Source organism: Protomyctophum parallelum, assembly GCF_964188405.1.
Source record: "Protomyctophum parallelum genome assembly, chromosome: 19".
Taxonomy (NCBI): Eukaryota; Metazoa; Chordata; class Actinopteri; order Myctophiformes; family Myctophidae; genus Protomyctophum; species Protomyctophum parallelum.
In genome coordinates, this window is record NC_139717.1 from 41242417 (window position 1) to 41263699 (window position 21283).

Sequence of the window (21283 nt, forward strand, 5' to 3'; positions counted from 1 at the left end):
AGAATAGGGATAGGTGGGTTAACAAGGTAGTGATAATGTGACTGCACTAAACCAAACCATGAAGCCTCCTTTAGATTCGTGTTGATATTCCATATAGACAACGAGCCCATGATATCTCTTGCTTCTTGACAGGAGAACAGGTGACTTGTTATAGTGTATGTACAGTAAGGGCTGGTGGTCCGCTGGTTAAAGAGTGTAAGTTATTGCGACCGTACAGTAGGTCACATTTACAATGAAACAGTATTAGGCTATATATTAGGGCGAGGTCACTTCTCGCCCTCAGGGCGTCTTACTAGTATTGTTTTGTTAAAATAAGACTAGTGCTCAATTGCTTTATATCCCATTAGCAATCATTGCTATGTAGATAGACTGTAGGTGATTGTGAAGTGAGATGTACACCAGTTTGGTGCAGTAAAATATTACCATACACGTTATACCAGTGATGGAATACACTTGAATATGCTTAAAATTAAAAAAGTGAACTGACCTACTAACGAATTTGTTTGGCGCCAGGTCAAAGTTCTGAGAAATGTACGTCACTACTAATGTCACGCAGCCCCTAGAGGCAGCTTCTGCATCTGCACCCAATGGGGTGCACACACCACGGTTTGAGAATCCCTGTGCTAGTGTGTTGAGTAAAGCAGGAGACAGTACTTTCTTGTGCGTTTGGAGTGAGGAGCGCACGTACGCTTTCTATGTCTGCATGCATACTTTCATACATTACTTATGGTATGTGACGTGTATGCCACCCAGCCCTAGCTCTGGGGTCCAAAATGGTAGATAAATGAGAGTTACCATGTGGGGCGTCTACGGGGGAGTAGTAGGACTCATACAAGATTACTATCAGAATATAGAGCTTTAACTTACGGTATACGGTAAAAAAATGAATTCTGATACAACATGGTTTGGCAGAGTCCCTAATTCCCACCTGCGTGACAGTATGCTAAGTATTGAATTGGCATTGATCATGAAAGCTCCAGAAGGCAGTCATTTGAGAGCACCTGCTCCTCATCATGTCCAGGACTCTCAGATAGCCTGCCATATTGAGCCATATCCTCTCCTGTCTTTTTTAATTTAACCCACGCACCAACACACATGCACACACACACACACATGCACACGCACACACACACACACACACACGCACACACACACACACACACACACACACACACACACACACACACACACACACACACACACACACACACACACACACACAGTCACACACACACACACACACACTTTACGATTTTATGAATGCCATTTTTTGGGTGCAATTGTTAACCACAAGAGGTTCGGGCGCTACTCACATCAGTTGCACCGTCGAGCCGACTGATATGCCCATATACGAAGATCTCTATTGTCAGTGTCCCTTTTATGCCCATATTATGAGATTCCTGAAGTCATCAGTAAATGCCCATATATGGCACGTTGATATGCCCATTATATGGAGCTGACTTATTTGTTTGCGCCTGATGCATGCCATGATGACACATTGAGGTCAGACAACACAGTCCTTTTGGAGGGGTGCTAGCCCCATCTACATCCAGCTTCTAGTTACCATCCACACACTTCGTCTACTCTTACACAAACCCATTGTAGAGAATTGTACGTCATAGTGTCTGAGCAAATAGGGCATAGGTTCTATTTTACGTCATGATGATGCAATGATCCTCCCTTAAGGCAATTGTGGAATATAGGAGGATAACCCTAAAGCTGTACATAGCAGTGCGTTGTGATCGTCACTGGCACGCAACTAAGTATAAATCAGGCATAACTGTAACCCCATGTTAACCCCTAAACCTAACCTCTAATCCTTCCTAAACCCAACCTCAATCGGTTTGGCTTCACTTAACTCACTGCCATTTCTCCTGAGAGGACCACCAGAACAGTGCCTCTCAATGAGAACAAGCACAGTAAAGTCCCGCAGTGTTCAGGGTAAAATGAACACTCGGCTCATTTGGGTGGGTCGACGGGGGGCCCTGCATGGCCTCACTCAGCTAGTACATTTTCGTCCATCATTTCTGTCTCATATATTTCTGATCCGTCCAGTCCTTTCAAAAAGAGACATAACACAATTCATCCGTTTAAATGCATAAACGTTACTGATTCTCTGAGTGGGGATAAGTGGGGAAATGCTCAGTGTGAGTGCTTTGAGACGGATAAGGCTATTCGTTTTCGAAGAAGATGAAACTCGGGGGCAGACGTTGAAGAAGAGGAGGGACGGAATGGGAATAAAGTGAAGAGAAATGTGAGACAGTCTTGTCAACGAGGAACAGTGACCTCACTCACAGCGTAAACAACTTTTGCTTCTCTAGCTCTCCAAGACAAATCGGCGGGACAGAATCAGATCCCTGGACAATTATTGCACTGAAAATGTTCTGGAAAATGTTGTCTCTGATGAACATTGTTTTTGACCAAGGCAGACGACGTTACATGTTTCAATCTTTTCTTTTTTTGTCAAATATGTTTTTTATATCCCTCTCTGTCTCGCACTCTGCCACTCCTGCCATGCCAGTCATTGTTCTTTCCCGCTCGCATCCTGTTCCTCCCTCGATCTCTCAACCACTTCCTCCCCATCATTCCCTCACATCCCCTCTCCCTCTCCCCCCCATCCATCTCTCTCATCCATCATCTTTCCCTTCCCAGAGCTGTCATTCAATGCAACTAACTGCCTGTACAAAGATTGGTCCCCCCTGTCAATGCTTATCACAGTCAACAGGCAAACTCACAAAGGCTCCATTTGGGATGGACATGAAAGCTGTCTGTCAGAAAACTGCACTGCATGGTTGAACTGAATGTTTGACATGTCCGCCGGTTGGCTCCGTCCGGCCTGTCAAACTGGCCCGCAGACACAGAGACAGACGAACATGGAGGCATTTGTCCAAGAGTATAGTCCTCTTTTTGGATACAGTAATGTCAGACTAGATTAAACTGTGTGCGGCACAAAGCCAAAGCCAGAGGGCTCCGTTTTTTAATCTGTTATTTTCACCGCAAAGTAAAACTCAAGAAATAAACATAAACTCGGGAAAACAAAATACCTAAAAGTCCTGCCGTGACGCATGATTCTGTTTTCACTCACAGAACTTTGGACAGAAATACAGAGGCATATTGTGGCCCGGGGACATGGCATTAATGTCCGTTTAGAGAGAGAGAGAGAGAGAGAGAGAGATAGAGAGAGAGATGGGCTGCTCTCTTTCAAGTCAGATCAGATCAAGGATTGGAGAGCCTTAGATAAATATGTTTTAGAGATAGATCATATTTTCCCTTGCACGGTGACAGTCATAACACAGATATGATCAGAACAGTGACATTTTGCACTTGTGTGAAGCAGATTCACAATGATGATGTTCAATCAGTGTCATTGCATGATTTTGTTTTTTTTCTCTCCAGACAATCACTTTACATTTTTGTTACACAACACCTATATAAATACATGCATAGCCTATGTTTAATAATGTTTGTGCCCCTCATAATTTCAGGATTCTCAACCTTTTTAATTCCAATTCATTCCAGTCCAATTATGGTCTGTCATCCAGTATTCCTTTGAGAAGCCTATGGTAGGTATAGGGATAACTGAAACTCTGGAGCCCATGGAGTGCATGGCGTGATCATGATGGTTATGTTGAAAATCACTGACTGGCCCTTGCCGTTTCACAATACAGTATAGGTATAGGCTAGTAAAGCATTCAACATTGCGTCTGCGTCCAGTGGCGTGCACAGACATTTAGAGGGGCAGGTGCTCAAGTGAAAAAAGGGCACCTTGTGCAGCACATTTTGGGGCGGGAACCCATTTTGGTGCTTTAGCTATTGAAAAATAGCAGATCTACAAGCTCATAGCGCGCCGGTGGCGCGCTACGAGCTTGTAGGTCTGCTATTTTTCTTTAATCGAAGAACCACTGACATAGAAACATAGCTTTAGATTGTGGGGGCCTAAATAATATAGTAGAAGCGTTTTTTATCAATATTAAAAAAAAAAAAAAAAAAACGTTTTTTTTTTTTTTTTTTTTTTAAGAGAAAAATTGCCAAAAGGGCAGGGGGTGCTCTAGCACCCCCTAGTGTCTATCTGTGCACGCCATTGTCTGCGTCCCACACTGCCACTGGCCAACCAGACCGCCCTTTCACAATCCCACCTACCTATGCTGTGTACTGTTTACTAGCCAGGCTAGTGTACTGTAGTAGTGTAGCAAGCAATCCGTTTTCACTGGCCTCTCTTGATCATTTACCTCAGTGGTTTTCAACCAGTGGTCCGGGGACCATGGTCCACCAGTGATCCAGGTGGTCCCCAACTAAATGATGGAGTGTTGGTAACCAAATGGACCCTTATAGATGAGATGATAGATCTTTACTGTTGAGAGACAACTTGAGATTGTAAAATGAAACCAAATGGACCCGTTTACGGTTAGTTTACAAGAACTCTACACAATTAGAGAAAGTAAAATAATTGATTTTGACCAACCTGTTATCTCTCCTATGTAATGTACCATCTACCAACATCAAATACAGCATGGAACTGGACACCATATATGCAACAACAAAATATCCTTTAGTTTGGGAGTCTGAGAGGCAAAATCTCATGGTGGTCTGTGGATCAAATGCCGAATAAATAATGGACCTTTTATTGATAAGGTTGAAAACCACTGATTTACCTCATCCGCTGGGGGGCGCTGGTGGCCAGCGAGCATCGAACCCATCCATCCATCCCCGCAATTTGACCGTGTGTGTGTATGTTGTTGTTAAAACGTGAAGACAGTCCGCCGCTCCGCTCAGTTCAGTTCAGTTCAGTTCAGCACCTCGCCTCGTCCAGACTGCCTCTCCTCTCCCCTCCGCTCTGGCTGCGTCGCGGAGCCCCGAGCCTGCATGTCGCTGCCTTTCAGTTCCAGTGCGTCTGGAGAGCTCCAACACCACCGACCGAGACGAGAGGGCATGAGACAAGAGGCTCGAGTACACGCTTAATAACCGGTTAGCCTGTTGTCGTTAAGAGAGAAAACAAACGGCAACAAGTCATTTATTTACTTTGTAGACACGTTGGAAAGGGGATATATATATATATATATATATAGAAGGAAGGAAGGACAGAGGAAGACATTGACCGTTGTTCCAGACCAGAGAAGTAGATGAGCCAATGGCAGGAGCGCAGCCTGGAGTTCACGCACTGCAGCTGAAGCCTGTGTCCGTCCCGGAGAGCCTGAGCAAGGGCAACAAATTTATGAAATGGGATGATGTGAGTACACTACACTGACACTGTGGAATAATATAAATAAATATAAAGTGCATGACTGCATGCAGGCGTGATGTGACTGACTGACAGAGCGGTCCTTGTCATGACTCATGATACAACGACCGACCAATAAGACCCAAACGGGGTGTTTAATTGCGGCATGCTTTCTGGCCATAGAACTGGGTTTCTGACTGACTGTCTGTTTTTCTTTCTTTCTACTCCCAGTCGACACAATGCATACATTATTACACAACAACCTGCTCATGCTACTGTCTAACGCCGTCCTCTAGAATGGACTGCTGCCACACATGCCATGTCATGTCAGTGAGGGCGAAAAAGAGAAAGTACCCGGTAGGCTAAAACAAAAGACAGTACATAAAAATGAGTTCCGTGTTTTTGTTTACGTTTTCCGTTTTTTTTACGCGCGCGCCCATGCACGCGTATGCGCCCACGCGTGCGTGCACTGCGAGCGAGCGAGAGAGAGAGCAGCTCATTGAATTAAAATAAATCAAACATTTTTTAAACTTGGGTTGTTGTCTTTCCCTGCTGCCCTGCCTCCTTCTGGGAACGCGTTCAATCAATTGGCCGTAATTAATTAAGCAAAAAAACGCAACACAGGAATCCTAATAGCTTTGAAGCAGAGTTGAATTATAACACCATGCCTTTATTGTGATCATCAGTCTCTCCACTGCTGGCAGCCTGCAGCCATGACATGACCTTGATTAAAATTGATTGCTCACTGCTGTTGGGTAAGCTTATTATTATTGGGCTATTAAGATACACATATAGGCCCACAGCTGTGCAAATCACCTCTGCTGCTCACTATTAAGCTATTATATTTATTTTATTTGAATGACTGCACAGTTCTGCAGTCTGCACCCCGCCTTCCCCATCCTTGCCTCATGTAATGTGAACAGTATAGGATCCGTATTATGATTCCCTGCCAATCGCGGCCTATGTAGAAATAAAGGTCCTCTCTGATTTCTGTGAAACAAAGAGGACTTCTGTGCCCACCTGTTCTTCACCTTGATTGAGCTGTGCTGGCGTTATTTGAAACAAGCCAAGGTTGTGTGTGTGTGTGTGTGTGTGTGTGTGTGTGTGTGTGTCTGTCGTGATTTTGGGGGGTCCCCAGATGAGAGAAAAGTGACAATTTAAGGACTTTTAAGACCTTAAAATAATGCCATAATGCCATAATGCCACAACCGCGTGAAGTGAGGGGTGCTATAGTAATAAGTCTAACTCAGGTTGCTATGATTAGGTAAATTATCTTTATTGTTAATGGCATAAATGTTTGTGTTAGATTACAAGATGATGTAAATTCTCCCTTCAATGGCGTTTTTAAAACAAACATTGAACAAAAAACAAACATTAAACCTGTATACTATATAGTACTCAAAAACTAGTCAAACATTGGCCCAAATTGTCAATGAGAAAGAGGCAAACATTTTGAAAACAGCTGGAACCGAGCTAGAACCAACTAAATGTAATGTCTCAACTCCTACAATTCCAAGTGCTTGTCTGATTATTTGGGGGTGGGCGGGGGGGGGGGGGGGGTCACTGCCTGAAGAGGTTGAGAACCACAATTCTGTATTGGCCATATATAGAGCGTGTCACGAGGCATGACGGACTGACAGGTTTTTCAGGTTTTCATAGTAAACTTTGTGGCAGTGTGCAGGTGACCGGTGACATGTAAACAGTCTTATTTTGGTTGGCGCAGACGGTGCAGAACATGGCACAGATGTGAGCGGGCGTGATCTTAAACGCGCACACACACACGCACTGCTACGTTACATCACTCATCAATCTTTCATGGAGGTGACAGTGAGAGATCCCGAGTACTTAAGTTGTAATTACAACCGAGCAACATACTGTATGGGTATGTTGTGTGATGGGGGAGTGAGGTGGGTGTGTGTGTGTGTGTGTGTGTGTGTGTGTGTGTGTGTGTGTGTGTGTGTGTGTGTGTGTGTGTGTGTGTGTGTGTGTGTGTGTGTGTGTGTGTGTGTGTGTGTGTGTGTGTGTTTCCCTTCCGTGTGCAGTGATCCATCGGTGTTGCTAGCTCTCATGTGGTGTGTGTGTGTGGGCCTATCTCTAGGCCCCGATGCCAACCAGACCTTTCCTGCCTGCCATGGACATTTACACACACACACACACACACACACACACACACACACACACACACACACACACACACACACACACACACACACACACACACACACACACACACACACACACCCCAATACTTTCTCTGTTTTATTTCTTTATACAGTCCTTCCTTCCTTCTTTCCTCTTCCTATGAATCCATGGAAAGAACTAGAGAGAGGGAGGGAGGGAGGGGGCACAGTAGACAGAATAACAGTCACTGAGACATTGTGGTTGAATGATGTTGTTTTTCTGCCCGTCATAGTTTTCTGTCTCGCTCAAATGTGTCAGGCCAGTACCAGGGCTTGACATTAACTTTTTGATGCTCTTGTCCTTCGGACAAGTACATTTCCCATTCACTTGTCCGGCCACAAAAGTTACTTATCCGAAGCACAAGCACACAGAAATACATTTTAAATCAATTATCTGCAAGTTAGTTTTGGTGAATACATGTTTGAATATTAGATGAATATTCTTGGTTTAGCTCTCGAATGTCTGTCTTATCTTATATTTCATGTATTCCAAATACACAGCCATCGATGGGTTAGCAGACTGACCTCGTCTGCATTTAAACTTGTAGCACTGCGTGGTACTCACCCAGTAATTCATTCCTAAGACTTATAGAGTCAGATATTGTCATATCCATTTGAATGCCAGATAACGTGTGATAAGTAAAATATTGCCACTTTTCCACAAGATTCACAAAGACAATAGCTAGGAGCGTCACAGAAAAAGTGAAACCAAGAGTCACTTGTCCAACGGACAAGTAAAATTGTAATGCACTTGTCCGGGAAGATTTATTACTTGTCCTGGACAACAGGACAAGCCTTGATGTCAAGCCCTGCCAGTACCCATTTTCCCTGCATATACACAGTGAAAGCCTCATGTGTTCACTTAACTCTTGAGAGTGTACAAATGTAACCAAATGGACCCGTAAGGTAGTGGTTTTCAAAGTGGGGTCTGGGGACCCCCAGGGGTTCCAAGGGGTCCCCAGCAAAATTTGTATATCAATATATTAGCAAGCTACAGTCAAGTGGTGATATTTTAGGATGGCTTGTTGTCTGGAGGTTTGGCTGAGGTGGACTGCTGTAGGCTTCTGTGCACTTGAGTGTTTTGTTTGTTGCCCAGAATCAGATGGGGGTCAGCGGCCAAATAGATATCAATTTGCGGGTCAGAGTTACAAATCTATAAATTAACCCTCAGGATTTTATTGTGCACATTACTGCTGCATTCTGGGGAGAAGGTGCAGAACAAATCATTGTGTTTACACAACCCCTGATTTCGATTTGATGAAGCCTGTGCGCCGATTTTAATTAGATAATTATATCCGCTTAATTGGACAAGGAAGTTCACACATCGGAGGAATTTGACTTAATTGGCGGAATGCTCACAGAGAATAAATTGGACATGCATAAGTCATGAGGTTAGAAGCGTGATAGAGATTTACGAGATTGAAAAATAACACATTAAATACAAGATGGGAGGTAATGTGTTTTATTTCCTTTTTTATATAGGCTATGTAAGAGGCTGGCTTAGAATACGTGTGATTTCTTTACGTGTTATTTAAATAAGGAAACATATTGATAATTGTACTTCATGACATTACGAGTAATCCATGTTTATTAAAACCAGACTGAGTGTGTACAGAAGTGTGGCTTCTCTAGCATATTCAGGTAATTTTGTAAGTCTACCGATTGGATTGTTATGGCATAGTTCATATAGTTGCAAGAATGCATAACATTTATATTTTATTTTTAATTATATTTTTAGCGATATATTTCTGATGATCCTAAGCCCCTCCCGCCTACACACACACACACGCTTTTTATAAAGTTATTTATTTTCTAACCTCATGCAGTGACACTTATTTTGCATGTTTGAATCATCATTTGTTTGTTTTTACCCTTCAAACTTGTTCAATGAAGTTCAATATATATAATATTGAACTTTTCTACCATTTATGAGCTTTTGCACTCTGGATGGGTGCACTGTGCACACAGTACTATTAGACTGTTTACACATTTTATTGTTGGTGTGACATTTATAGCATGTCTGCATAACTGAAGCTCTAAAGTAGGCCACAACGAACGCGGGCAAAGTGGTTTATGGTTCAGTGATTTTCGTGATTTATGAAGTTGCCTCTTCGAGTTCGAATTATCATTTGTTTATTTTACCCATCCATGTGAAACTTGAACGTGGTATGCCACCTTTATTCTCTGCTGCGTGTTTTTGCAGCCTGGGATGAATGGTGGCAACAGCTGCAATGACACTTCTCTTCAGCTGTTTCTCTGTTGTTTGATATTTACATGAAATAGTATTTCAAAGATATTCGTTGATGCATTGAGCAAAGGTACAGACAGTACAGCATAATTAGTTTTAAGTTAACATTTAATAAACATTTCCCATGCATGGAACACACACATGCCATCACTATAGTGGCACACTGGTGGAGAAACATCCTGATGGTTTCACACCGCAGAATAACAGCATATCACGGCTCGGCTGCTATCAAGGTCATACTGTAGCTTCTCACATCCACTATCAAAGGGTCAGACCGGTGCAAAGCGGACTCTCACAAGTTGTTTGATCGTATACGACAGTAGTTCTCAAACCTTTTTTTTGCCAAGGACCCCCACATTGGTGTGTACTTGACCGCGGACCCCCATTTGAAAATGCTTTGTGCCAGGGATCCCCAGAAGGGAAGATTTGTGTTAACCCATTCTGACCTGAGATCAGATTCATGCGAGGTTTCCGCCGGACACACGCTGGTCTGACGAACCCATTCTGACCTGAGATCAGATTCTAAAAAATGTCAGTCGTTCTTCGATTTTTTTCAAAAATAGCAGACCTACAAGCTCGTATCGCGCCACTCAGTGGCGCGATATGAGCTTGTAGATCTGCTATTTTTAAATAGCTAAAGCATAACATGATGCTGACACCAAAATGGGTGCCCGTTCAGAATGGGTTAAACAAAATTCGAAATGATTTAAAATGAGCAGTATGAGCTTGCAGTCTGAATAGCCAAACGTATAAATGGATAAAGTGGTTAAACGTATTGTGATGCTATATTGCCTACCTTTGCTGGGGTAAGATTCAGACACCTATGCAATCTCATTTTGTGAAGCATCGTGAAGAATCGTGCAGCACTAGTTGGCTGTCTAATTCATTTTAGTTACTCTTATGTTTTTGTTTACATTTTTGAGTGGTGCAACCACTCCAAGGAATAGCAATGTCCGTGTTCACCTATGTGACTATGTCCGTGTTAACCTATGTGACTATGAGCACCAGTATGACTATGAGTACCAATAGGGGCGCTGTTGTGCCAGAAACAGAGAGAGAGATAGTGCTGCACTGTTGCCTGCTAATGAGAGAGGGAGAGATAGAATGAGAGAGAGAGAGGGGGGGGGGGGGGGGGGGGAGTTGCACCACTCAGTTCACACGGGTGTGATTTCTTTTAATGCTAAATGAGAATCGTGTGAGAATCGTGATCTCAATTCTTGTGGAGGAAAATGGAGATTCTCATTTGAGCAAGAATCGTGCAGCACTACCCGGACCCACTTTGAGAACCAATGCTATACAGAACCATAGGAAAAGGATCCCTCCCAGAGCGGTGGAAATGACTTGTGTCATGGAGAAGATATTAGTTACAGCATTTACTGCATTTAGCATTGGCATGTAAGCCAGTCTCAGCCTGCAAATGCTGGAGAAATACTATAGGCTGATATGAACCCTTCATTATGTCTAATAAATAATCACACACACATCATTCCTCTGCCTTCACCTGACTGTCTGCTGCTAGTGCTACAATTTAAAAAAATATATAATTGAGGCATTCAGACACCTTTATCCAGAGCGAATTACAGTAAGCAAGGTAGACGCACACATAGAGAGACTGAGACAGTGTAGTGCCGTTGCAATCTAGGTAATCATAGGTAAACCAGAATCAGTCTAAATCAAAAGACAATCTGTACATTTGTAACTATGGGATCCCAGGTAAACAAATCGACCTGGGATATGTAGCGGAAGGTTTTCGCTTCACTAGCGGGGATGCTGCCGGCTCGTTCCTCTCACTTTTGCCCTGACGTTTGCAGGTGATGTTTAACCCATTCTGACCTGAGATCAGATTCATACGAGGTTTCCGCCGGACACACACTGGTCTGATGAACCCATTCTGACCTGAGATCAGATTCTAAAAATGTCAGTCGCTCTTCGATTTTTCAAAAATAGCAGACCTACAAGCTCGTATCGCGCCACTCGGTGGCGCGATATGAGCTTGTAGATCTGCTATTTTTAAATAGCTAAAGCATAACATTATGCTAACACCAAAATGGGTGCCCGGTCAGAATGGGATAATGATCAAATAGTCAATACAAATGTGACAGTGTCCAATGTGTAATCTGCAAATTGATATAGCACTTTTATACACTATGTTTCCTTTTTACATACACTCATGACTCATGAGACAATCCATGCTGAAGCTCATAATGGCATAATGTGTTTGCTGTGGAAATGACTGCTCTCTCACATTATTAGTTATCACTCTTTCTTCACTTCTTTCTCTACATTTTCACCTCTCTCTCCCTCCCTCTGTCTCTACCCCCCTCTCCGTCTCCTCCTTCCTCTTTCTCTCTCTCTCTCTCTCTCTCTCTCTCTCTCTCTCTCTCTCCACAATATAAGGGGCCAGTCAAAGAATCCATTATTTGCCACTGGAGGAATGCTAGCCGTGATTTTTGGGAAGTAGAATAGCCTCATTACAATTTATGCCATCCACGTTATCATTATCATTTTATGAAGTTATCCCAGGGCAATTTAAATCATCATGAGGGATGGAGGACGAGGCGTTCCTCCAGTCCATTTGTAACATTATTAGCAGAGCCACAATTAAGTCAGGGGTTAGGACGGAGTACCATACACACATAGGCTACACACACACGTGTACATCAAGACTAGAGTATTTAGGGAGGGAGTGATGACTGTGTCGACCACGTAATCGCAATGTCCCAAGTATGAACCTGTGGGCCGTGTAAAATTCGGCCCAGGGCCGCATTCGGGCCTGCGGGTCACACTTTGGACACCCCTGAGCCACAGTATATCCCATTCTGACCGGGCACCCATTTTGGTGTCAGCATCATGTCATGCTTTATCTATTGAAAAATAGCAGATCTACAAGCTCATATCGCGCCACCGAGTGGCGCGATACGAGCTTGTAGGTCTGCTATTTTTGAAAAATCGAAGAGCGACTGACATTTTTAGAATCTGATCTCAGGTCAGAATGGGTTCATCAGACCAGTGTGTGTCCGGCGGAAACCTCGTATGAATCTGATCTCAGGTCAGAATGGGATATATACCGTTGGCTAACAGTATGCCGCATGTCATCCAGCCGCTCGTGAGCTGCGGCTTTGACTGTCCAATCAGGCCTGTAACAAACGTGCGGGGTCAATCATTGCGAAAGTAATCCGAAGCGATTCTTCTCCCATCTATAATGGACTTTACGGGTATATGGCGCGTTCGTTGCCATGGGGAACGCCGCTCCGTCAAAACGCCCTCTGATGCCCCCGGCTGTCCCCTTTCCAGGCATCAAACGGAGCAGCCGTTTTGCGCCTCTCTGATCACCCTTTTCATTTATTTCTTCTCCCTTCAACTCTCTCTCTCTCTCTCTCTCTCTCTCTCTCTTTTATATTGTGTCAGTTCTAGCCCCTCACTCGCCATGGCTCCATGAAGCCACAGAAATCAATAGCGGTCCATCACAGTGCAGAGCAGGTGCAGCGGGTTCCCACCACGAGCCTCTGATTGGCTCATTAAAGTAAAGTAGAGATGATACTCCTCGAAAGCCCAAAAGTCCCAGAGAGACCCCGAAGCGACAAAAGGCAGAGAGCCACGATACCAACATACCATACAGATACTTTACTATTATATACTACTATATCTATTCCGATCGTTTGATTTTGAGACGTCACACACCGATACCGATCTTCCCTGATTCGATCTTTTATATAACACTTATGCCATATATCACATTAGCAAATATCCTAATATATGTCACTCTAGTGTAGTCTGTTGTGTTGCCTTTACATTTTTGAAAGGCAAAACAAATGTGACTATACTTTAATTAGAATGACTGTCATTGTGTATTTTGAAAAGCATGAAAGCATGGAAACATAGCAAAAATAAAGATGTATTGGTTAATTAGAGTGAATACAGTTCTACAGCTTATAGAACTGAAGTTAAAACTCTTAAAAGTGTATCTCTCTCATTCAGAGAGTACTACAGAGTAGACACCTATGCAATCATGCATAGCGGGGGTTGCATTTCCTTTGTTTTCATAATAGTTGTCTTTCACGCCTCTGAATGTGACTAGTCTTTGTTTGATGATCTCTGACTGGGACCAGAAGGAAAACAACCAGCATAAACACAACAGTTTTTTACAAAATCCCATTGCTTATACATCTTTCTTTGAGATTAGACAATTAAGAATCTGATCTTTTCTCCCCGATTCCCATCTTTTGAAAATCATGTGATCGGAGCCGATTTCCGATCATCCGATCCGATCGGGACAACCCTAATATAATTACAGATCCATTTGGTTCCATTTGTACACTCTCCCTCAGAGTTATGGGAGGTCCTTGAAATCAAAAAGAAGAGAACCACTCAACATGGAACAGAGCTGTCATTAGAGAAATTGGTAAGACCTGTGAAGGAAGTAAGGAAGAGGCCCAATTTCTTTCCAACATGGCTACTGTGCATTATAGAGCCTATAGAAGAATCCACTGAGGGGGTGCCCTGGGCACAGCCATAGCTGAGGTGTCACGTTAACCCATTCTGACCTGAGATCAGATTCATACGAGGTTTCCGCCGGACACACACTGGTCTGATGAACCCATTCTGACCTGAGATCAGATTCTAAAAATGTCAGTCGCTCTTCGATTTTTCAAAAATAGCAGACCTACAAGCTCGTATCGCGCCACTCGGTGGCGCGATATGAGCTTGTAGATCTGCTATTTTTAAATAGCTAAAGCATAACATGATGCTGACACCAAAATGGGTGCCCGGTCAGAATGGGTTAAGCGTGGCTTGGCGACATTCGAAATCCCGACCGGGTCTGCGATCAGAGGCATCACGGAGGAGATACTTCCTCACTGTGTCCAGTGGGTGTGTCTGCCCCTGTGTTCCGTCAGACAATGAGCTGCTGTTCACATGAACCCTGGCCATTATGGACGACCAGGAGGGGGATAAAAAGGAAAGCCTCGTTCTTTTTATAGAAACATCCAATAATATCTGCCGTTGCCATGTGTGCCTCAGGGTCTGTGTGTGTGTGTGTGTGTGTGTGTGTGTGTGTGTGTGCATGCGTGTGCGCGCATGTGTGCGTGTGTGCGTGAGTGTGTGTGGGATTGGTGCTCGTGCTGCCAATCTGTTAGGACTATGGGATCTGGGAAAGTGGAGAGGACATCAGCCTTCAGCAACAACTCCACACGCGCGCTCGCGCACACACACGCACGCACGCACACACACACACACACACACACACACACACACACACACACACACACACACACACACACACACACACACACACACACACACACACACACACACACACACACACACACACACACAAACCTTCCCATTGGTTCTTCTTGTCACGGCCGGCAGACTAGATGGAATCACTCGCCACTGCTCTGTGATGTTATCAGTTTACTGAAGCGAAGCTTGTGTGCAGTACACAGGTTGACCTGCACACAGCACTTAAACCTGGACACTGGGTCATGCTGGTTGCTGACAGGATACTTGTGTGTGTGACTGTGTGTGTGTGTGTGTGTGTGTGTGTGTGTGTGTGTGTGTGTGTGTGTGTGTGTGTGTCTTGTTGAATTCTGTGCACGAGGATGCTTAACGCACCGGTCCACACGGGAGAGTAAACCGATGTTTGAAGGAACAAGAAAGTTGCCGCACACACTGATAGCCAAAGTGCCGATACTTAAACTTAAGACACATTTATTTCATTTATTTAGGAGTACAAGAAACCTGCTCACTTGAAGGAAGCATGCATGAGCTCCGTTCGGGGCTCTCCCCAGGTTGGCATAGGCCGGGAGAGTATAGTGCCCCGGGATTTCAGCTTAGGCAATTGTCACCGGGTGAAAAATGGGTTGCAAAATCGTTGGAAAAATAAGTAAATAATAATACTGACATACTGTACATACTGTGTGTTTGGGAAGTAGTATATCTTACATGCACGCACACACACACACACACACACACACACACACACACACACAGAGAGAGAGAGAGAGATGCACACACGCACGCCCACAAACACCACTGCCGTGTTCTAACAGTATTTTCCTTCCACCAGGATTCAACCGCGGTGACCCCGGTGACTCTAACAGTTGACCCCAAGGGTTACTTCCTCTACTGGACTGACCAGAACAAGGTAAGACGCCGGCCTCAAGCGCTTAGTTACCCATTAAAAGAAGTGTACTGGATGTGGCTAGAACCATTAAAAGAAATGTCCTGGATGTGGTTTTAGCCAGCAAAAGTAATGTGGTTATGCTGATAGTGGTGAGGAGGAGGAGGAGGGGAGGGCGGATTATTGATTTCCCTTCTCTTCCCCACAGTGGTTTCTAAATAACATTTTAAAGACATCTCGTCCCATTTTACACAAAGGGCTCAATTATGCAAGTCATATAATATTACATATAATATTACAGTTTTATGAGCTGGAGGCGTGTGGAATGTCATATAGCAATTTTGGGCATGTTAATAAGCGCTTTCGACACCCCGTGGATTGCGCAAAACGGTCATGGGAGTGTTTAAGGAGTGTTTGAGACGTAGCCAATCAACATGTCCGTACTATTCTCTTTACCAGTCAGCTGATGTCACATACGGAATGCGCACTTTGGCATGACATGACTTTGTCACATTTGGGTTAATTATTCCTATTGCACTGCATGCTGTCACCTTTATGCCTCAAAATAATTTGTTTCTATTGAAAAACACCAGTAAAATTATATTTAAATTTAAATTATAATTATATTATATTTGAAATGAGTAATGAGTTGAATGCGTGGTGCGTAATGCTGTGGCCCGCGATGGTATATGGTCTTCGCTCGTAGCATTTTATTGAAGAAGACTTGGGGTGTGATACAGCGTATGAAAGCAAACTTCCCAAGGATTATGGAGATGTTTTTATTTTTTTTAAAGGTTGAGAAATGAAAGAATTATGGCCGTTTCTAATCTCAACATTTTACCAAAAAAGACGCAACAAAGAGCGCTGTTGCCATGTCTCATAGAAACAAGTAAATAGGTCTATAAAAACAATCCCAAAATAAGCGCATATAACAAGGGTCTGTAACCTATTTTAAATGAAGTGCCATGTTTTTATTTTCTAGATAGTGAGTCTGCCATATCCAGATTCATTTTAATGACACCACATTCAAATAAAAAAGAAGCCGCTTATAATAAACAGACATGGCAACACTCCAGCAGCCTCCCAGAGCCGTCAAGTGTAAAATCAAACAGTGCTTTTTGCATTTAAGAGGTGGTCAGACCCACGTCTTATTGTTATGCGCTGAGGTCAAGGGGCTTAATAGCAAATTGCGCAAAGCGAAAATTATTAACATATGGACACTCCCACAATGCTAAAATATTCAGGGACATTCAACACGGGCCGATAAGGCTTTCATAATACGATTGTGCGCAGAGCGAGGCCAATTTATGTATTACCACATGGGTTTTAGCACCTTCAAACTCCAGCCCAAAGTGTCCACTCTCTGATTATTCTCATTAGCTGCACTTCAAATATCCAACTGAAGGTCCACTAATGTTCTGACAACCCACTAAGACTAAGTACACTGTCATTCTGTTCTTTGTGATTGGTGAATGATTGTTGACAAGCCCAGTAGTTTTCAAAAAGTGGGGCCCCGAGACCCCCAGGTTTAATTTGTTTAATTTAATTATCATTCAGTTCATTTAAAAATACAATACAGCATGATGACTACATATACAGTAGCAACATGCGTCAATATCACCAGTAAGAATCTATTTCCCATTTACAATTATGACTTTTAGATAATTTCACAGTCATTGGATAGAGTCCCACTTTCATTAGGTCCATATGACCTAATGGAAGTGCGTTTTGGGGTCTGAGACATGAATACATTTTCAATATAGTATCACTTGTATGTTCCACATACTGGCATTGGGGGGATGGCATGTACTGTACAGTATATTCAAATTTGTATTCAAATAGATTCTTGGCCGACCTTTTGCCTGAGGTAAAATGGCTGCCTGAAATGACCTTTTTAATAACTTTTGTTATATATTATATATTTATATGTCATATAAAGTTGAGTTGAAATGGCATTTCACTAGTCTGATACTCTTGATTTCCATATTGATTGCCAAGTGGAACAGCACAGGAAGGTAGTACATAAGGTTATAGATGATAGGCAGGCAGACAGGCAGGCAGGCAGGCAGGCAGACAGACAGACAGACAGACAGACAGACAGACAGACAGACAGACAGACAGATTACAGCAGTCATGCAAAAGACAAATGAAACACGTAATAATTGAGAACACAGCAGGAAATAAAGATACAGAGAAATCAGTACAAGAGTCATATTTGTCTTTAGTCATTAGTCCACAAGGGACAAGAGTTGCAAGAACAAGAGTCACGTTGGTCATTCATTCGACCAAGGACAGCGCTGTCATATCGAGCTGAAGGGCATGGTTATTAAAATTCTAATGCATTCTATAAGTCATTTAGGCTTTTATGTAATTGTGTGAAAGTCATCACAGTTTTTATAGCATTTTCTGTTGAAATTGGAAGTTCTTATTAGCTCCGTTTGCATGCTAGTGTCATCTTTTTTGAAAAGAGGGTTGGTCAGGTCAAATTGTTGGCTGATGTATATCTTAGGTGGAGTGAGAAAGGTCTGAAAGTGATTACATCATTGTAGGTCAGCTCATGCATCAAAATCCATCCAAATTCAACACAGCACTCAACATGGTAGGTAGAGGATGATATTGCTGAGGTTCCAAAGTAATTAATGATCTGGGCCAGATTATCCATGGTGCCAATCGCGTTGGTGGCGCCAGCCAGTTTGCCGTGCTGGGACTCAGGCACCAAAAATGCAAATTGTTTTTTTGTGCCCAGAAACGGCACATTAACCATTTTTCAAGCACTTGATTTTTCATGATTCCTAATAAGAGGAAAACAGCCGGAAAGTAGGAGCTGCTGTCTATATTTAGATGGAGAGTGGTGAGGAGAGATGAGAATTAGCAATCAGTGGCTAGCTATCAAGTTACCCATTCCTTTAAAAGGGATCTGTGACATTAAGAAAACGTTTTTAGTTTTTCTGAGCTCAATTGCACCCAACAAACCTGAGCTTTTAACATTCAGTAGATTTTCTGTGCTCTGATTTGCCTGTGGACTGTGAGGTAAGAGTCCACAAATCCCATATATGACATAAGAATTTGACAGCAGATGTCACTGTTGAGGGATTTTGCCTGTTTTCATTGCAGCTCAAAAGGCTTCAGAACACACAGAAAAACCCCAGACCCCAGAAAATCCACTGAATGTTCAAAATTCAGGTAGTGTGGGTGTAATTGGGGTCATAAAACCTAAAAGAAAAACCAAAAGTAAAAATAACTGAAGATTAATGTCATGAAACCTTTAAATGTTTTAAGGCAAATGTAGGCCTACTTACTCCCAAATATTGTGTCATTGGTGACACAATTTCAGCTTGAAAATCACGTCTTCTCGACAAGCGCGGCGCCATCGTGCAATGGAGTATAAAAGCTGCTTTTTAACCTGATACCTGTGAGAATATTCAGTAGTGTTGTCCTCTGTTCTCCCCAGCAGTTACAGTATAGCCAAGACTTACTTTGGCCAACCAGGAACAACACCGTGAAATACTAACCAGGTCGATCTTATCAGGATTGGTGACTTCGCCAAGCACACCATTCGCTCTCGCTGTGCGCGTGTGTGCGAGGGTATGTGCAGCACATTGACATCAATGAAAAGGGAAGGGGGAACGTTTCAGTTCAATCTTTGGTAAATAATTAGAAAATAAATGTCATTCAGTTCATTAAGTATGCCTGGTTTGCCTGGTGGGTGGTGATGGGTGGTGATCCACCTGAACTGAAGTCACACCCACAGCTGTAGTTGTATGATAAAGGGGGAGGCAGGGACGTCATCTTTGTAGAACGTTAGTGAGTGCTCCCCAGTCCCGCCCCCAGCCACACCCCCTGCCTCCCTTTCACCAGTCTTACGGCCTCTGGTAAAGTAGATCTAATGGAAATAAATCCTGTACTGTACTGTATGCAACATTTATACTCTCTACCTGGCAGCAGAACAAAAGCCACCTTATTAGCATTTGAATGCCCATGTTGGGCGGCCCAACACCTATCTTGGCCCCCCACCCCCCGTAAAGGTATGTGACTACGTGCATGACAACATGACCAGGGGGAAGGGAAATTTCAGTGGGTGCATATATACTGCATATTGATATTGGCTTATTATTTTGCCAGCGGGTGCTTCGGCTCCTGCGCACCCGCGGAGTTGACGCCGTTGGGGGGAGGGGTTAGGGGAGGGGCTGATAGTGTGATGTCACTATTTTACTGTTTTTTTTAATTGGCCCGTTTGACTGTCAAGGGTTCAGCCTCCAGGAAGAAACCCTAAATACAAAGGGAAGACATCATTCCACATAAAAAAACGACTCCAGGTTGTCTAATGAAGTACTGTCACCTCATAGACACATGAAAAACTTTAACTTGTTTGGGTCCTGGGAGAACATCTAAAGTCTCTTTTGGGTCACAGGCTAAAACGTTTTGGAAAACCGTTGCTTTGGTGGACTTCAGAGTCCAATAGGACGCCATCTGCCTGGTGTAGGAATGTCGCGCCCTCGGGGCGAGGAGACTGAGGTGATTGAACACTACTATCCAGTGCTGCTGCTGCGATTCCATTACAGTCCACCACGCCCACAACTCTTCCCAGAAACTGCCCTTCTCTTCTTGCAAAAAAACTAGTCAGTTGGTGGTGGTGGTTGTGCTTGCGTGCGTGCGTGCGTGCCTGCACATGTGTCTGCATCAGCAGTAGCAGTCAGCGTTGGTCTAATTAATTGTTGCGTGGTATTGGCATTGATTTTATGTTTGGCCAGATGGAGGTATTTCACTGCAACCAGACTAAAGGAGTGCTGACTCGTACCCCTATGCGGCACGCACGCACGCACGCACGCACGCATGTGCACACACACTCACGCACACACACACACGCACTTCTTAGGTTATAGGGAGAGGGTTCCATTACGTCTGGCCCTCATTGCAAATGAATACAGTCAGAGAGTTAGAGAGACATCTTATAGCCCTTAATACATCTAAATGATCAATTAGGAGGGAATAGGGGACGGGACAGACAGACTGCCTGGCTGGTAATCCAGCCTGACGGCGTGTCGCGGGTTCGAGTCCCGATGTCTTCCCCCATCTCTCTCCCCGTTTCCTAACTCATTTCCTTTTTGTTGTTTTGTTTGCGTGTGCATATTTGTGCTTGCGTTTATGTGTGCGAGTGCATGTCTGCATGCATATCCACTGAGAGCATTGAAAGTGCCTCTCCAGCATCAATTCATCATCGTTGCGCGCGTTACTATTAGACGGTGGCGATGATTTTGAATGATGAGCCTTTGGAGTGTGGTTGTGTGTGTGTGTGCGTACTGCATAGACACGCGTGGCTGCGTGTGCACCACAGCCCGCCGTGCGTGTCTGTGTGTGTGTGTGTGTGTACACTATCTCCCATAGTGCAGAGCACTCAGAGTGCTGTCATGCACCTAATAACTCAAACTGATACAAAGCACGGCCGGCTCACAGCTCTATTAGAGTAGAAATACTGCACGTGTGCGCACGCACGTGTCTGCGCGCGCGCACACAGC

The 21283-nt window shown here is 43.7% G+C and overlaps 1 protein-coding gene across 1 annotated transcript in view; it reads left to right on the forward strand.

Annotated features, from left to right (window-relative positions):
- The first annotated feature begins 4816 nt into the window (after positions 1-4816).
- The window catches only part of plcb1l (phospholipase C beta 1-like), a 229104-nt gene continuing 212637 nt past the window's right edge, over positions 4817-21283 (forward strand). Inside the window, exons 1-2 of the mRNA XM_083790186.1 lie at positions 4817-5227; positions 15714-15791. Coding sequence (XP_083646312.1) covers positions 5129-5227; positions 15714-15791 — 177 coding nt within the window. The 5' untranslated portion in view covers positions 4817-5128. The remainder of the gene's footprint in view (positions 5228-15713; positions 15792-21283) is intronic.